Below are 19,357 nucleotides of genomic sequence, written 5' to 3'. Positions count from 1 at the left end.
CATTTCTAATGTCCTGTCCCATGATGTTCGTTTTCTTGAGGCTGATGGTTAGGACAAATTCGTTGCAGGCAGCCGCAATCCTGTTGATGAGTCTTTGCAGACTCTTCTGTGTGGGATGTTAATACAGAATCGTCAGCAAAGAGGAGTTCCCTGATGAGGACTTCCAGTAGTTTGGTCTTCGCTCTAAGACGGGCAAGGTTGAACAACCTGCCATCTGATCTTGTGTGGAGGAAAATTCCTTCTTCTGAAGACTTGAACGCATGTGAGAGCAGCAGGGAGAAGAAGATCCCAAACAGTGTAGGTGCGAGAACACAGCCCTGTTTCACGCCACTCAGGATAGGAAAGGGGTCTGATGAGGCACCGCTATGCTGAATTGTGCCTTTCATATTGTCATGGAATGAGGTGATGATACTTAGTAGCTTTGGTGGACATCCGATCTTTTCTAGTAGTCTGAAGAGACCACGTCTGCTGACGAGGTCAAAGGCTTTGGTGAGATCAATGAAAGCAACGTAGAGGGGCATCTGTTGTTTGCGGCATTTTTCCTGTAGCTGATAAAGGGAGAACAGCATGTCAATGGTGGATCTCTCTGCTCGAAAGCCACACTGTGCCTCAGGGTAGATACGCTCAGCCAGCTTCTGGAGTCTGTTTAAAACGACTCGAGCGAAGACTTTCCCCACTATGCTGAGCAGAGAAATTCCACGGTGGTTGTTGCAGTCACCGTGGTCACATTTGTTCTCATAGAGGGTGATGATATTGGCATCGCACATGTCCTGTAGTACTGCTCCCTCATCCCAGCACAGGCAAAGCAGTTCATGGAGTGCTGAGAGTATAGCAGGCTTGGTACTCTGGCATCACTGAGTTTCGATTTTGTTGGCTGTTCGTCCAGCTCATCCATGATTGGCAGAGACTGGGCTGCATCGAGGGCAGTATCAGTGACAACATTTTCCCTGGAGTACAATTCTAGGTAGTGCTCAACCTAGCAGTCCATTTGCTTGCGTTGGTCAGTGATCGTGTCCCCTGATTTAGACTTGAGGGGCGATCTTCTTGGTGGTTGGCCCAAAAGCTCTCTTAATACCATCATACATTCCTCTGATGTTTCCGGTGTTGGAGGCCAGCTGAATATGACTGCATAGGTGTTGCCAGTAGTCATTAGCACAGCGCCTGGCTGTTCTTTGTGCAGTGCTTCTGGCTACTTTAAGTTCTACGGATGTTAACTCGCTGGGGACTTTCTTGTAGTTCAGCAGTGCAATGCGCTTAGCGGCTATAACAGGTTCTAGCTCTTCAAAGTGAGATTGTAACCAGTCTGCATTCTGCTTCTCACGTTTGCTGTAGGTGGTCAAAGCTGAGTCATAGATGGTGTCGCTGATATGGGCCCACTTGGTCTCTGCATCCCCTGTAGGAGTGTTTCGAAGGACTTTTTCAAGTGAATTTAGAAACTTACATAACCTCGGTGGATAAGAAATTCTGCGAGTGTTGATGCGCGGGTGGCCCTTCTGCTTGGAGTGATGCAGCTTCTTTGGTTTGAGTCTAACTTTGCTGCACACCAGGGAGTGGTCGGTGTCACAGTCTGCACTGTGGAAGCTGCGTGTGATTTGAACGCTGTTTAACGAGGCTCGCCTTGTGACGATGAGGTCCAGCTGGTGCCAACGATGTGATCTTGGGTGCCTCCATGAAACCTGGTGACAGGGTTTAGTATGAAAGAACGGGTTGGTGATGCAGAGGTTGTGATAGGTACATAACTCAAGCAGTCTCTGTCCATTCTCATTCATCCTTCCAATGCCATAGCGCCCAAGGCAGGAGGGCCATGAGTTATGGTCGGCCCCAACCCTGGCATTAAAGTCCCCTTGTCGGAACAAATGTTCGGTATTAGGAATGCTATTAATGATATTATGGAGTTCCTCCTGGAACTGGTCTTTAACTTCATGTGGGGAGCAGAGTGTTGGAGCATAGATGCTGAGTAGGTGTACTGGACCAGAGGCAGTGAGCAGTCAGATGGACAGTATGTGTTCCGAGCCATTCAAAGGTGGCTCTATCATGCTGAGCAAAGAGTTTCTGATGGCGAAGCCCACTCCATGCTATCTTGGTTCTTCAGGATCCCTACCCTGCCAGAAGAAGGTGTAGTCTTGCTCTCTTAGAGATCCGCTCGCAGGGAGGTGTGTCTCCTGAAGTGCTGCAATGTCCACATTGAGTCTCCTGAGCTTGTTGTTAATGATGGCGGTCTTCCGAGAATCGTTGATTTGTGTAAGGTCTTCCGACAGGCCAGGACACATAGTTCTGATGTTCCAGCTTGCAAAACGAAGGGCTGGTACCTTCTTTCCTTTTTTTGTTGTGCTGTTTGGTGCGGTGTTACAGTCCACTTGTTGGGCAATGAGCCTGAGCTCCAAGCACCCATTGAAGCAGGTGGACTGTGGCGGGACAGAAACTTACTGACCGGGAGGCTGCCCAGTATGAGGCGGGCGGTAGCTGTCCAGTGAGATGTGATGACATCTCCCACCGACAAAGGCAACTCGTGGCGCCCAATCTGTATGCCAACTGAGCATCTAGTCCCTGTTGTAATGTACATGGCAGCCAATATGTGCACAGCAAGCTCTCACAAACATCAATGTGAAAATGACTGGATAATCTGTTTTTCAATGATGCTACTTGAGGGATAGGTATTAGCCCAGGGCACCAGGGAGAACTCCCCTGCTCTTCTTCAGCTGTGGGATAAAAGGAGAATGTTGGAAAATTTAAATAGGCAGGGGACATCTGTCCCATAGGGGTTGTGTCCCTTTAAATAAGAAAGCCGCCTTTAATGATAAAGCAACAATCCCATTCTCACCCAGGATAGGAACGCATGTTTAAATCACAGAAAGAAAGACACTTTTAATAAATAAGGCATCAACGCAGATACAAACAAAACAATCACCTCTTTGTTCCTCAAGACACCCTGTGTAACCAGCACAACCTTTGAAAACTGAAGGGAGAAGTTTTATTAGTAAAAGTAAAGTTCAGTGAAGGCCCCGCAAGAAAAGTTGTCTCTGAAAGTGGAAAGTTCAGTGTAACCAGTCTTCCAACATCTTTACAAGAGGTGAGTACTAGTTAACTGTTGCAAGCCATTTCTGTCTCTTGAATTATCCCACTCCCCATCTTGGCTGTGCACCCCTATCCAAGGGACTGCATAGGTACATAAAAACAGGAGGAGGCCATTCAGCCCCTCCAGCCTGTTCCGACATTCAATGAAACCAAGGCTGATCTGTGACCGAACTCCAAATACCTGCCTTTGCCCTATATCCCTTAATACCTTTAGTTAATAAAATATATCAATATCATTTTTAAATTTAACAATTGACCCAGTATCAATTGCTGTTTGAGGAAGAGAGTTCCAAACTTCTACCACCTTTGCATGTCGAAGTTTTTCCTAACTTCAGTTTTTCAAGATATGGCTCTAGACTGTGCTGCCGAGCCTTAGACTCCTCAACCAGTGAAAATTGTTTCTCTCTATCTACCCTGTCAGTTTCCCTTGATGTCCTGAAAACTTTGATCAAATCACCCCTTAACCGCCTAAATTCCTGGGAATACTACCTTAGTTTGTGTGGTCTCTGCTCATAATTTAACCCTTGGAGTCCGTATATCATTCTGGTAAATCTACACTGCACTCCCTCCAAGGCCAATATCTCCTTCCTAAGGTGTGACACCCAGAACTGCTCTCAGTAACTCCAGATGTGATCTAACCAGGGCTTTGTAAAGCTGAAGCATGACTTCTACCCTCTTGTATTCTAGTCCTGGAGATATAAAGGCCAGCATTCCATTAGCCTTTTTGATTATTTTCTGCACCTGTTTATGACATTTTAATGATTTATTTCCCTGGACTTCCACTGCTTCTAGATTTTCACCATTTAGAAAGTTCCCTGTTCTATCCTTTTTAGATCCAAAGTGGATAACTTCACATTCGCCTACACTGAAATCCATTTGCCACGTTTTTGCCCATTCACTTAATCTATAATATCTCTTTGTAATTTTATGCTTCCATCTACACTGCTTACAATACCACCTATCTTCATGCCATCAGCAAATTTGTAAATGTAGGTTTTGTTATGAAAGTACTTCTGTTGAAATTATTTTTTAAGGAAGTCACAGTCGAACTGAAGAAATGTTGGACCAGTTTTTTTTTGAGAGGGTCGTCAAGAGAACACTGAAAGAACTGGTATGGCAACAACATTTACCGGCTGTCACATGGCTCAAGTTAAAAATAGAACAGAAACCCTGGTAACAGGGGAAGATGTGGGCAAACAAGTGACAGGTGCCCCTTGATAGGACAATCCCAGGAGCAGCAGCGCACACCTGAGGGAGCAGCAAACTTGCAAGCTTTTGGTTGTAGTGTCAGTGTTTACCTTCTGGAATGGGATAAAGTTAGTGACTGCTGCTGAAGAAGAAGAAGTATCACAGAGGAAGAGACCAGATTCTTGTGGAATGTTTAAAGAGCCAAGCCTGTAGAAGGAGAAGAGAATTCCCAAGGAAGGAGAGAAGACCACAACCCAGCTCAGCGTTCCAGCACCTCTCTACAAGACCCTGAGAAGTCCCTTGTGGCAACTCATTTTGTCTCCTGTCTTTGAAGAAAAGCCTGCTAAGTTAATTCTCAATGCCACCTGAAAAGAGCTGTTCTAAAAGATCCCAGTGACCCGTCTAGGTGTACTCGGGGACTGTATGCCAGTTTTGGAACACAATATCGTCTGCTGTTTTCTTCAAGAATGAGGAAGTATTCAGTCCGTGTTTTTTTTGTCTGTAACAGAACTCTAAACAAAAATACCTTTTATTTTTCCAGTTAACCAGTGCATGTGTGTGTGTGAGTTCGAGTGTGAGGGGCAAAGGTCAAAAGGGAACTTTGACATTTCAATCAGTGTGTTTATGCTTTACTTCGTTACTGGTTAAGACTTTATTTTATAATAAACTGATAATTTTTTTTATCTGTGCGTGGGATGTGGGCATCGTGTTATTCATTAAAGAAACCTGGTTATACAAATAGTCGTTTAGTAGTACAGAACTTGAGTATTGCAGAAAATAGAGACATGTTGTCGAAGCTTTTCGTCTTGCGCTCATCAGGACAATCGCAAGAATAACCAATGTAAGGGAAAACAACAACTTCTACTGCATGAGAAGAGATTGCTGACAATCCTCCGATTTGGCACTTTACAGCCTGCTTGAATGGTACCCCGTCCGCCATCTTAAACATTCATTCCTTTGACCATCAGCGCACAGTGGCAACAGTGTGTACCATCTACAACATGCACTGCAGAAACTCGCCAAGGCTCTTTCAACTGCACCTTCCCAACCTGCAACCTATACCACCAAGGACAAGGGCAGCAGATGCATGTGGATACTACCACCTGCAAGTTCCCCTCCAAGCCACACATCATCCTGACTTGGAAACTGGTCCTTCACTATCACTGGGTCAAAATCCTTGAACTCTTTTCCTAACAGCACTGTGGGTGTACCTACACCAGATGGATTGCAGCAGTTCAAGAAGGCAGCTCACCACCACCCTCTCAATGGCAATTAGGGATGGACAAGAAATGCTGGCCTAGCCATGAAAAAATACAAAGAAAGTGAATAAAAACAAACATGTTGGGTAATCTGGCAGCTTCTATACTCAGAACATTGATATATGTGGGTTGCAGAGTTTCACTGATGGCATTATACCCACTGCCTACAGGTGAAATACAGGTACCCCACTGCCAACAGGTGAGGTATTTGACTGCCAACAGGTGACATACCCCACTGTCAACAGGTGTGGTACCCCACTGCCAACAGATAACATATCCCTCCCTAACAGCACTGTGGGTGTACCTACCCCACGTGGACTGCAGCAGTTTAAGAAGGCAGCTCACCACCTATTTCTCAAAGGCAATTAGGGATGGGCAATAATGGGCCTAGCCAGCGACTCCTACATCCCATGAATGAATAAAATAAAAACTGTCAATAGGCGAGGTACCCCACTGCCAACAGGTGAGGTACCCCACTGCCAACAGGTGAGCTATTCCACTGCCAACAGGTGAGGTATCCCACTGCCAACAGGTGAGCTATTCCACTGCCAACAGGTGAGGTGCCCCAGTCAATGGGTGAGGCACCCCACTGCCAAGTGAGGAATTCCACTGCCAACAGGTGACATACCCCACTGTCAATAGGTAAGGTACCCCACTGTCCATAGGTGAGGAACCCCTAGCCAACAGTTGAGGTATTCCACTGCCAACAGGTGAGGTACCCCTAGCCAACAGGTGAGCTATTCCACTGCTAACAGGTGAGATACCCACTGCCAATAGGTGAGGTATTCCACTGCCTACAGGTAAGGTATTGCACTGCCAATGTTAATGCAGAAATGCCACCCCGAAAGGGCTGGATTTTAAGCGCTCACCACCGGGAGTGGCAGCAGGCGAAAAAATGGCGGCCTGCGCATGCGCATACGTGCACGCGGCGGCTAATCTAAATACGCTGGTCAGGCCCCCCTCTGGCCCGCAATCATGTGGAGGGGCCGGGTTCTCCGACTCCGACAATGGTGCCAGCTGCCTGTGCGCAGGTGCAGGCGCCATTTTTAAAGGGCAGCCAGCCCTGCTGTTTAATTTATATTTTTAATGGTAAACTGCCCCTACTGTTTCTATCAAAAATCCATTGCCCCTTTCCCAACCCCTATAACAATAAAATTAAGTATTTGCCCTTCCCCCCCCCCCGTCAAAAAATACTGACCTCCCAAACATGGCCTTTCCCCACCCCCCACAAACTGAACAAAGTGCACAGGTCACCCCTTCCCACCATCCCCTACACTAATGATGAACATTTGCCCCCCCCCCCCACCTCCATCTGCCCCTCCCCCACCAGCACTAAAATTCTGAGGTTCCCCCACCTTCCCCACCACTGCAGTGGGAAAGTGAAGACTAAGGATTGCTGGCCGCTAATCTGAAGATCGCTGCTGGACCATAAGATTGCAGGTAAGTTTGTTGAAATTTATTCATTTAATTAATTAACACATGTAAATCCAGGTCCTGTCGCCCAGCGGCAGTAGGGTGGGGTAGGGAGGGGGGGGGGGCGGTGGTGGTGGCACGGAACCTCACTGCCTCCGGGATGATCGGGCCCGGCCTTCCTGATATCAGGCTCCGTAGCGGACCGCTGCCAGAACAATCTTCTGGCCCCCCGCACCCCCACTACGGAGCCCGACATCGGGAGCCCTGTTAAATCCCAGCCATAGTGTGTGAAATCACTGTGACGGCTGCACAATGAAATCGGTTGCCGCTACATGTTTGTTTCTTGTTCCCTGGGAACATCCTGGAGTCAAGTGACAATCTTCTGAAACATAGCACTCAGCCTATCCCCGAGCGTGCACCCTCCCTTCTTTGAAGTTGTCATTTTCTAATTTAGTACGCCTGAATTTATGCCTCAAAATTTCTGGCACTTGGACTTATATTGTTCAATAAATATCAGTCCAGGGATTTGACTCAATCATAATTTCAGGGTAAAAATCCAAAACAAACAGGCTGAGTTTTATGAGTGTGGAATGTTTGATATGTTCATTGTGTTTGACTTCCTGCATTGGTGAAAGCTTAGCTGCAAACATTAACTAAGGCGGCCTGAGTTCAGAGCTGTGCAGGGCAGGCTAGGGATAGACCGCAGCATGTAATTACAGCAGCAATTTGCATTTATATAGCGCCTTTTTTAAAAAAAAGTTCTATTTTATTCATTCGTGGGATGTGGGCATCGCTGGCTAGGGCTGCATTTATTGTCCATCCCTAATTGCCCTTGAGAAGGTGGTGGTGAGCTGCCTTCCTGAACCGCTGCAGTCCATGTGGTGTAGGTGCACCCACAGTGCTGTTAGGAAGGGAGTTCCAGAATTTTGACTCAGGGACAGTGAAGGAACGGCGATATAGTTCCAAGTCAGGATAGTGTGTGACTTGGAGGGGAACTTGCAGGTGTTGGTGTTCCCATGCATCTGCTGCCCTTGTCCTTCGAGGTGGTGGAGGTCATGGGTTTGGAAGGTGCTGTCTAAGGAGCTTTGGTGCATTGCTGCAGTGCATCTTATAGATGGTACACACTGCTGCCACTGTCCATCGGTGGTGAAGGGAGTGAATGTCGAAGGTGGTGGATGGGGTGCCAATCAAGCTGGCTGCTTTGTCCTGGATGGTGTCGAGCTTCTTGAGTGTTGTTGGAGCTGCAGCCATACAGGCAAGTGAAGAGTATTCCATCACACTCCTGACTTGTGCCTTGTAGATGGTGGACAGGCATTGGGGAGATAGGAGGTGAGTTACTCACTGCAGAATTCCCAGCCTCTGACCTGCTCTTGTAGCCACAGTATTTATGTGGCTGGTCCAATTCAGTTTCTAGTCAATGGTGACCCCCAGGATGTTGCCATTGAACATCAATGGGAGATGGTTAGATTCTCTCTTGTTTGAGATGGTCATTGCCTGGCACTTGTGTGGTGTGAATGTTACTTGCCACTTATCAGCCCAAACCTGGATGTTGTCCAGGTCTTGCTACATATGGACATGGACTGCTTCAGTATCTGAGGAGTCGCGAATGATGCTGAACATTGTGCAATCATCAGTGAACATCCCCACTTCTGACCTTATGATGGAGGGAAGAACATTGATGAAGCAGTTAAAAATGGTTGGGCCTAGGACACTACCCCGAGGAACTCCTGCAGTGATCTCCTGGGACTGAGATGATTGACCTCCAACAACCACAACCATCTTCCTTTGTGCCAGGTATGATTCACCCAGCGGAGAGTTTTCTCCCTGATTCCCATTGACTCCAGTGCGTCTTGATGCCCTACTCAGTCAAATGCTGCCTTTATGTCAAGGGCAGTCACTCTCACCTCACCTCTGGAGTTCAGCTCTTTGTCAATGTTTGAAACAAGGCTTTAATGAGGCCAGGAGCTGAATGGTCCTGGCGGAACTAAACTGAGCGTCACTGAGCAGGTTATTGCTGAGCAAGTGTCGCTTGATGGCACTGTTGATGACACCTTCCATCACTTTGCTGATGATCGAGAGTAGACTGATGGGGCGGTAATTGACTGGGTTGGATTTGTCCTGCTTTTTGTGTACAGGACATACCTGGGCAATTTTCCACATTGCCGGGTAGATGCCTGTGTTGCAACTGTACTGGAACAGCTTTGCTAGGGGTACGGCAAGTTCTGGCGCACAAGTCTTCAGTACTATTGCCGAATGTTATCAGGGCCCATAGCCTTTGCAGTATCCAGTGCCTTCAGCCATTTCTTGATGTTACGTGGAGTGAATTTGATTGGCTGCAGACTGGCATCTGTGATGCTGGGGACCTCAGGAGGAAGTGGAGATGAATTATCCACTCGGCACTTCTGGCTGAAGATTGTTGCAAATGCTTCAGCCTTGTCTTCTGCACTGATGTGCTGGGCTCTCCCATCATCGAGGATGGAGATACTTGTGGAGGCACCTTCTCCAGTTAGTTGTTTAATTGTCCACCACCATGTACAACTGAATGTGGCAGGGTTGCAGACATTTGATCTGATCCGTTGGTTGTGGGATCGCTTAGCTGTGTCTATAGCATGTTGCATCCGCTGTTTAGCATGCATTTAGTCCTGTATTGTGTTTCACTGGGTTGACACCTCATTTTGAGGTATGCCAGGTGCTGCTCCTGGCATGCTCTCCTACACACTTCATTGAACCAGGGTTGGTTTCCCGGCTTGATGGTAATGGTAGAGTGGGGATATGTCAGGTCATGAGGTTACATATCGTGTTTGAATACAATACTGCTGCTGCTGATGGCCCACAGTGCCTCATGGAAGCCAAGTTTAGAACTGCGAGGTTTGTTCTGAATCTATCCCATTTAGCATGGTGGGAGTGCCACACAACACAATGGAGGGTAGCCTCATTGTGAAGATGGGACTTCGTCTCCACAAGGACTATGCAGTGGTCACTCCTACCAATACTGTCATGGACGGATACTTCTGCGATAGGTAGATTGGTGAGGAAGAGGCCAGAAGGATTTTCCCTCTTGCTGGTTCCCTCACTACCTGCCGCAGACCCAGTCTGGCAGATATTACCTTCAGGACTCAGCCAGCTTGGTCATTGAGGTCCGCCACCCAGAGTACATTCTGTGCCCTTGCTACCTTCAGTGCTTCTTCCAAGTGGTGTTCAACATGGAGGAGTCCTGATTCATCAGCTGAGGTGGGGGGGAGCAGTAGCTGATAATCAGCTGGGGGTTTCCTAGCCCGTGTTTGATCTGGTACCATGAAACTTCTTGGGGTCCTGAATCAATGTTGAGGACTCCCAGGGCAACTCCCTCCTGACTGTATACCACTGTGTCGCTACCACTGATGGACCAGTCCTGCCTGTGGGACAGGACATACCCAGGGATGGCGATGAAAAATGGGTGCACCTTTATCATGTCCAGTGCCTAGTTCAATACTGCTTCCTCTGCCCGGTTTTATTATTATTTGACTTTTCTGTAGTGATTTGATACAGCTGAGTTGCTTGCTAGGCCATTTCAGAGGGCACTTAAGAGTCAGCCACATTGCTGTGAGTCTGGAGTCACATGGAGGTCAGACCAGGTAAGGCCAACAGATTTCCTTCCTGAAAAGACATTAGTAAATCATATAGATTTTTAACAATAATCCAGGTGTTTCATGGTGACTTTTATCGATACTAGCTTTTTATTCCTGATTTATTTTAATGAAATTAATTTAAATTCCCCAGCTGCCAGGGTGGGTTTTAAACTCTTGTCCCCAGATGATTCGTCCAGGGTTCTGAATTTCTAGTTCAGTAAAATTACAACTACACCTACAGTACCTCTTAGTAACACAATAACAACTAGGAGACCCCTATTTGTTGAGTCTCCAAGATCCCTGGTTGTCGCCTGATAAAATGATAAGAAGAACAAAAGAATTAGGAGCGGGAGTAGGCCATTCAGCCCTTCAAGCCTGCTCCGCCATTCAATAAGATCATGACTCACCTTCTACCTCAACTCCACTATCCCAATAGGGTGCTCTCCAGGCAGAGAATTCCAGAGATCCAGAACCCTCTGAGTGAAGAAATTTCTCCTCATCTCAGTCCTAAATGGTCTGCCCCTGAGTTCTGGACTCCCCAGCCACAGCAAGCAGCCTCTCAGCATCTCCCCTGTCTCTCGTGTTCCCTCTAAGCTGCGCAGGTGCACGGCTGCATAGCAATAGGGAACGTACTGTGCAGGGAACAAACAGTCCACTCACAAGCAACGTTGCTAGAAGATGCAAGTGTGCACAGCCATCTTGATCTGAAGGGACCGTGCAGTGCAACAAATCAACTGCCCACACAAACAGAACTTAGGGAGAACAATGCCTGTCAGACTCTCTTAAGAATTTTATACATTTCAATGAGATCACTTCTAATTTTCCTGAACTCCTGAGAATAGAGGCACATTCTACTCAATCGCCCCTCATAGGAAACCATCTCATCTTATTTATTTATTTAGAGATACAGCACTGAAACAGGCCCTTCGGCCCACCGAGTCTGTGCTGACCATCAACCACCCATTTATACCAATCCTACACTAATCCCATATTCCTACCACATCCCCACCTGTCCCTATATTCCCCTACCACCTACCTATACCAGGGGCAATTTACAATGGCCAATTTACCCTATCAACCTGCAAATCTTTGGTTGTGGGAGGAAACCAGAGCACCCGGTGAAAACCCACGCAGACACAGGAAGAACTTGCAAACTCCACACAGGCAGTACCCAGAATTGAACCCGGGTCGCTGGAGCTGTGAGGCTGCGGTGCTAACCACTGCGCCACTGTGCCGCTCATTGAAAGAATGGAATAGCCCAACTGGTCAAGCAGTGGAGTTTTGTCCTCTAAATTTCTTATCATGGGGTTATTGACGAATCACAGCGATCAATCCCAATCAGTGAGGCTACAACAGACCCAGACATGAGGTGAGCAAACCCCCACCCCCCCCCCCCCCACCATTGGTGGAGAGCTTTGAAACCAGAGGTCCAAACTTTTCCTCCCAAGCTACACTCAACACATGTCATGTCTCAGATTACTCACATACTGTGGCCCACTTTATCTGAGAGAAATCATTCTAATTATCTTTAGATTGAATCACTAATCTAGGCCACTGACTTGAGATTAAAGACAGATTCTGCCTTCATTCTGAGATCTAATCACAAGTCTCGGAGCTTTCATGGAGTAAAGTTAGTTTGTATTGAGGTCTGATAGACTGGTGTAGGATTCTTCTAACACCCATTAACAACACCAACAACAACTTTTATTTATCTAGCACCTTTAATGCAGTAAAATATCTCAAGGTGCTTCACTGGGGCATTATCAGGCAGAATTTGACACTGAGTCACATCAGGACACATTAGGACTAGTGGCCAAAATCTTGGTCAAAGGGGTAGGTTTTAAGGAGCATTTTGAAGGAGGAGAGAAAGGCGGAGAGGTTTAGGGAGGGAATTCCAGAACTTAGGACCAAGGCAGCTGAAGGCACGGCCGCCAATGGTGGAGTGATTTAAATCGGGGAGGAGCAAGAGGCCAGAATTAGAGGAGGGTAGTTATCTTGAAGAGTTGTAGGGCTGGAGGTGTTTACATGGATAGGGAGGAGTACGGAGGGCTGAATAGTCTCCATGCCCTGTCATTCTATGATCAATAATTCTATGAAATCTCAAGACTAAAGATTGGACAGCTTAGTATTTATGAGGTTTTGAATCATATTGTACAATCTGGTACCAGGCACAACCTGGCTGGCTGCATAGACCTTCACCTGCCTGAGATGACACACTGCTTCACACCTTGAACCAGCTCCAGCTGAATCTTATGAAAACACAATAAAGCAAAGGGCATCGCAAAGGTCAGTTCTACAACATACCTCAGTTAAAAGAAAGATTTGCATTTATATAGCACCTTTCATGACCACAGGATGTCCCAAAGTGCTTTCCAGCCAGTGAAGTACTTTTAAAACATGGTCACCGTTGTTGGTAAATATCTTGCTCTAATCTGAGTGCCAATGGCTGGCGTGTGATGATAAAGATTGTCCTTTCATGTAACAAGCAAACAACAACAATCTGCAATTATATAGCGCCTTCCACATAGCAAACAAGGCAGTTCTGATGAAGGGTCACTGAACTGAAACGTTAACTCCGCTTCTCTCTCCACAGATGCTGCCAGACCTGCTGAGTATTTCCAGCATTTCCTGTTTTTATTTCAGATTTCCAGCATCTGCAGTATTTTGCTTTTATATTATTAAGGTGCATCACAGGATTGTTATCAAACAAAATTTAACATGAAGAGATATTTGGACAGTTGACCAAAACCTTGGTCAAAGAGATAGGTTTTAAGGAGTGTCGTACAGGAGGAGAGAGAGAGGTGCAAAGGTTTAGGGAGGGAATTCCAGAGCTTGGGGCCGGGCAGCTGAAGGCACGGCCACCAATGGTGGAGTGATTAAAATCAGGGATGTTCAAGACGCTGCAAATCTCGAACAACTTATTGGGCCCAGTTTTTCAACCTGATCTAGAATTTGCAGTGGATGGGGATTGAGGGGGGGGGGGGGGGGGCGGGGGGGGCTCTTTGTAAAATGGATCCTGTCATGTTCTGTGTCTCATTGGACAGGCAGCCAGCCTGGAGAGTTCTGGCTGGGGTCACAGAGCCATTTGTCCTCCAAGATCTCAGCACACATCCTTGTTTTCACATCCCACCATGGCCTCGCCCCTCCCTATCTCGGAAATCCCCTCCGAGATCGCTGCGCTCCTCTAATTCTGACCTCTTGCACATCCCTGATTTTAATCACTCCACCAATGGCAACCCACCTTCAGCTGCCTGGGTCCTAGGTTCTGGAATTACTTCCCTAAACCTATCTGAATCTCTACCTTGCTCTCCTAAGATGCTCCTTACTCAACCTACAACTTCAATCAAGCTTTTGGTCACCTGTCCTAATATCTCCTTACGTGGCTCATTGGCAATTACAGCCTGATAACACATATTTGTGCTGCCTCGGCTCATTTTACTATGTTAAAGCCGCGAGATAAATACAAGTTGTTGCTATATTGATGGATCATTAGGTACCTACCTTTAGAAGGGTGGGGGCATAAAGCAAATTCTAAAAACAAAATCTTTGAGTTGTGCCTGAGCCCAGTGATAAATCCACACTCCTATTTATTCCTTACAGAGTTAAGCTCAAAAATAAAGTCAGTCACGCGGCAGGAACAAGGCTTCCGGATGCATAGGTCAGCTGCAGGTCAAACACAACTTCCCAAATCCAGTGGGGTTCGGCTATTTCTGTGAGAGGGGCTGTCACTTTGGCCCAGGTCCCTTTTTTACCTTTCACACAGTCCTTTTGGGTTGTCTGAAACTCCTGTTAACCCTTCAATGAGTTCAGATATTGCTCCCAACTACTCACTTATACCTATAGATGTATAAAAACAACTTCTCAGGTTTAATCTGTGGATCTGGCGGGATCTTCCTGTGCCAGCTGAGATGGCGAGCGGAACATCGCCCGATAAACAGGAAGGGAAATTATCACAGGTGTTGGAGATCTGAGACAGCCCCTCCCCCACTGCCCACCCTCAACACCCCAACCCCACCACAAACCCCCCCCCCCCCCCCCCCCCACCGTTACCAACACCCATTCTCAGCTGGTCAGGCAGCACTGGGGGTGGAGGGGGAGTTGCCAACTCTCCAGGATTACCCTGGAGTCTCCAGGAATTAAAGATTAATCTCCAGCAAACTGCCGGGTGCAAAACCCAGGAGGGTGCAGAGGAGATAAACAAGGACATTGCCGGGAATGGAGGGTTTTAGCTATGAGGAAAGATTGGATAGGCTGGGGTAGTTTTCTTTGGAACAGAGGAGGCTGAGGGGAGACTTAATTGACGTGTATAAAACTGAGGGGACTCGATAGAGTGGACAGAAAGAACCTATTTCTCTTAGCAGGGAGATCAATAACCTGGGGTTTTAAATAATTGGTGGAGGGATTCGAGGGGAGTTGAGGAAGAGAAAAAGATTTGGAGGGCTATTTCGAAAGGAGGTGGCTGATTAACTCTTACAGAGAGCTGGCACAGAAATAGCAGGCTGAATGGCCTCCTCTGTGCGTACCTATTCTATTAATCTATTATTCTAATTTTTTCACTCCGAAGTAGTGGGGGGTCTGGAACTCACTGCCAGGTCGGGTGGTCGAGGCAGAAACCCCAATCGCATTTTAAAAATACACTTGGATATGTACTTGAAGTGCCCTAACCTACAGGATTATGGTGCTAGGACCAAGAGCTGGAAAATGTGATTCGGCTGCATTATGACCAGCAGAGACATGATGAGCCGAAAGGCCTCCATCTGTGTCGTACATTTTTCTATGTTTCTAAATCACTGGTGCATGGAAAAGAAATTGAGTGTTCTTTTCCAATTTCTTTGAACACGTGCATTTACTACGTTGGATGAGTTGAGGGATATGGGGAGGAGGTGGGTCGGTGGGGTTGAGGGATATGGGAAGGAGGTGGGTCGGTTGGGTTGAGGGATATGGGGAGGACGTGGGTAAATTGAGTATGTTAAGAGAATGGGAGGGAAATATAAACTGTTGATGCAGGCAGGACTATAATGGACAATAAGTAAATGGCAGAACTGTTAAATGGTATCTTCGTACCTGTTTTCACAATAAAGAGGATAAAATGCTAGCAGTACAAGGGAGCCTTGACCGCAGCCCTCCCTTGCCCTAGCCCCTATGTATCAGATATTTTTTGAATAATGCTTCTGTGAAGCGCGTTGGAATGTTTTATTATGTTAAAGATGCTATAAAAATATAAGTTGTTGTTGCTGTGATAATCCCCATGGTGCTGTGAGCTGTGAGGACCTGCCAGCCTGGGAGACGGTAGCGTCATGGTAATGTCACTGAACTAGTAATCCAGAGGCCCAGGCTAATAATGCCCCGAGGACACGGGTTCAAATCCCACCACGGCAGCTGGTGGAATTTAAATCTAATTAGTTAATAAAAATCCGGAATTGAAAGCCGGTCTCAGTAATGGTGCCATGAAACTATCATCGATTGTCATAAAAACCCATCTGGTTCATTAATGTCCTTTAGCGAAGGAAATCTTCCATCCCTACCTGGTCTGGCCGACATGTGGCTCCAGACCCAGTGTGGTTGACTCTTAACTGCCCTCTGAAACAGTGTAGCAAGCCATTCAGTTGTCAAGGGTAATTAGGGATGGGCAAGAAATGCTGGTCTTGCCAGTGACGCCCACATCCTATGAAAGAATAGTAAATAAATATCCATGGTGCAGTGAACTGTGAGGATCTGCCTACCTAGTGATAATTGCCATGGTACACTCTGCGATAAACACAGAGATCCAACAACAGAGCACATATCATTCACCTGCTTTGAGGGGGAGAGATGAAACACTCATACCTGCACATTGGAAGGGCTCTCCTTGCCTCCGGGATCATCTCTATTTTCCTGGGAATCATCACCTTCTTTCCAGTTTTTTCCTACAAGCCCTGGTTTGCAGGATGGAGTGCCAGGATAGCTTGTCCCATCTGGAATGGAGTTGTGGTAGGGGAAATAACGTTTTTAATTCATTCTCAGGATGTGGCTGCTTGTTGGCAAGGCTGATATTTCTTGTCCGTCCCTAATTGCCCTTGAGAAGGTGGTGGTGAGCTGCCTTCTTGAACCGCTGCAGTCCGTGTGTTGCTGGTACACCCACAGTGCTGTTAGAGAGGGAGTTCCAGGGTTTTGCCCCAGCGACATTGACGCAACCGCGATATATTGGTACAACTCTCTCCCCAAAGTTTGTGGATGCGGGGGGACAATTAGATTTCTCAAGGTTGACCAATTTTTATTGTGTAAAAGTATCACGTGATATGGAGCCAAGGGAGGGGAATTTTTAACATACAGATAGTCATGGTTTAATTGAATGGCGGAGCAGTCTTGAAGGGCTGAATGGCCTTCTCCTGATCCTATGTTCTTGGCTTGCTAGGCCATTTCAAAGGGCAGTTCGGAGTCAACCACATTAGTGTGGGACTGGAGTCACATATAGGCCCAGACTGGGTAAGGAGGGCAGATTTCCTTCACTAATGGAATATTAGTGAACCAGTTGAATTTTTACAAACATTTAACAGCGTTGTGGTCACTTATACTGAGACCAGCTTTTTATTGCTAGATGAAAACTGAATTCAAATTCTCAAGACACCAGGGTGGGATTTGAACTCACCTTCTCTGGATTATTAGTCCAGTCACATCGTAGGAAACACAGCAGCCAATTTGTACACAGCAAGCTCCCACAAACAGTAATGTGATAATGATCAGATAACCTGTTTTAGTGATGTTGGTTAAAGGATAAAATTGGCCCAGGACAACAGGAAGTACTCGCCTGCTCTTTACATTGAGCATGAAATCTTTTATCTCCATCTGAAAGAGAAGACTGGGCCTCGGTTTAACATCTCATCACAAGACAGCAGCTCCAGCAGTGCAGCACTCCCTCAGTACTGCACTGGATTATCAGCCTTGACTTTGTGCTCAAGTCTCTGGAGTGGGATTTGAACCCACTACCTTCTAACTCAAAAGGGAGAGTGTTATTGCTAACCCATGCATTTCTTTTGATTCATTCCCAGGATGTAGGTGTCCCTGCCAAGGCCAGAACTTGTTGCCCATCAATAATTGCCCTTGAGAAGGTGGTGGTGAGCTGCCTTCTTGAACCACTGCAGTCCATCTGGTGTAGATACACCCACAGTGCTGTTAAGTAGGAAGGTTTAGGATTTTGGACCAGGAATGATGAAGGAATGCTAAAAAATGCCCAAAAAATCAGGACAAATCCAATCCGACTAATTACTGCCCCATCAGCCTCCTGTCAAATATCAGCAAAGTGTTGTTGACAGTGCTATCAAGTGGCACTTACTCAGCAATAATCTGATCATCAGCGCTCAGTTTGGGTTTCACCAGCTCCACTTAGCTCCTGATCTCATCTTGTTCCAGACATGGACAAAAGAGCTGAATTCCAGAGGTGAGGTGAGAGTGACTGCCCTTGACATCAAGACAGCATTTGACCGAGTACAGCACTCAGGAGCTCTAGAAAAACTGAAGTCAATTGGAATCGGGGGGAAAACTCTTCACTGGTTGGAGTCATACCTAGCACAAAGGAAGATGGTTGTGGTTGTTGGCGGTCAATCATCTTAGCCCCAGGACATCACTGCAGGAGTTCCTCAGGGTAGTGTCCTAGGCCCAACCATCTTCAGCTGCTTCATCATTCAACATTCAGGCTTGGGCTGATAAGTGGCAAGGGACATTGCACCACACAATTACCAGACAGTGACCATCTCCAACAAGAGAGAATGTGACTACCTCCCCTTGATGTTCAATGGCATTACCATCTCTGAATCCCCCACCATCAACATCCTGGGGGTTACCATTGCCCAGAAATTGAACAGGACCAGCCATATAAGCTCTGTGGGCTACAACAGCAGGTCAGAGGCTGGGAGTTCTGTGGGAAGTAACTCACCTCCTGACTCCCCAAAACCTGTTCCCCATCTCGAAGTCCATATGTCAGGAGTGTGATGGAATATTCTCCACTTTCCTGGATGGGTGCAGCTCCAACAACACTCAAGAAGCTCGACACCATCCAGGACAAAGCAGCCCGCTTGATTGGCACCCCATCTACAAACATTCACTCCCTCCACCACCGACGCACAGTGGCAGCACTGTGTACCATCTACAAGATGCACTGCAGCAAATCGCCAAGGCTGCTTTGACAGCACCTTCCAAGCCCATGACCTGTCCAGGGTCGGAATTTTACATTAGGTGGAGGTCCTGCCCGCTGGCCAAAAGGTCGGTGGCGAGCCTGCCTCCGCTGGCCCTGGGGAGCCAGGCCAGGATTTTTCACTCCCCAGGCCATTAATTGGTCTTGGGCGGGACTTCCACCTCCTTGAGGTAGTCAGGCCGGCAGCTTTTAATCCCAGCAGCTTCACCGGGAGGCAACAGGAAGGATGGCTCTGAAAGTCAGGTACATTTCCAGGGCCTCACTGGGGACAATTGGCTGGGCCCCGGTGAAGCAAGGGAGGGTCGGTTGTGGGGGGGCGGGGGGGGGTAGTGTTGTGCGCTGAGGGCGGTTGGAGCTTCGGGGGCGGTCCTCCGTGGGGCACAGGGTGCCCAATCGGGACGGCCCCCGCAGTCCACAAGAAGGCCACCTGGTTTTACCAGGCGGGGTTCTTGGAGCCTTTACTGTCCAGCCGCTGAGGGTAGAATACCAGTGGCAGTGGGAGGAGGCCCTGAATTGGCAGATAATTGGCCACTTTCCATCACTTTACAGATGATTGAGAGGAGACTGATGGAGCGGTAATTGGCCAGGTTGGATTTGTCCTGCTTTTTGTGTACAGGACTTAACTGGGCAATTTACCGCTTTCT

At 47.3% G+C, this 19,357-nt stretch overlaps 2 protein-coding genes across 3 annotated transcripts in view; one reads left to right on the top strand and one right to left on the bottom strand.

Moving 5' to 3' along the window:
* LOC137375477 (phospholipase D1-like) overlaps positions 1–14,119 on the bottom strand; it is a 235,373-nt gene extending 221,254 nt beyond the window's left edge. For both annotated transcript variants that reach the window (XM_068042786.1, XM_068042781.1), the window contains exon 1: positions 14,045–14,119. The gene's annotated coding sequence lies outside the window, so the exon portion shown is untranslated. The remainder of the gene's footprint in view (positions 1–14,044) is intronic.
* Positions 12,941–19,357, top strand: part of LOC137375089 (transmembrane protein 212-like) — a 19,287-nt gene continuing 12,870 nt past the window's right edge. Inside the window, 3 exon segments of the mRNA XM_068041717.1 lie at positions 12,941–12,956; positions 14,144–14,212; positions 16,347–16,513. Coding sequence (XP_067897818.1) covers positions 12,941–12,956; positions 14,144–14,212; positions 16,347–16,513 — 252 coding nt within the window.

The sequence above is a fragment of the Heterodontus francisci genome, chromosome 11 (assembly GCF_036365525.1).
Source record: "Heterodontus francisci isolate sHetFra1 chromosome 11, sHetFra1.hap1, whole genome shotgun sequence".
NCBI classification, from domain to species: domain Eukaryota; kingdom Metazoa; phylum Chordata; class Chondrichthyes; order Heterodontiformes; family Heterodontidae; genus Heterodontus; species Heterodontus francisci.
The sequence above is the reverse complement of the archived record's forward strand: the minus strand, read 5'-3'. Positions and strand labels throughout refer to the sequence as shown.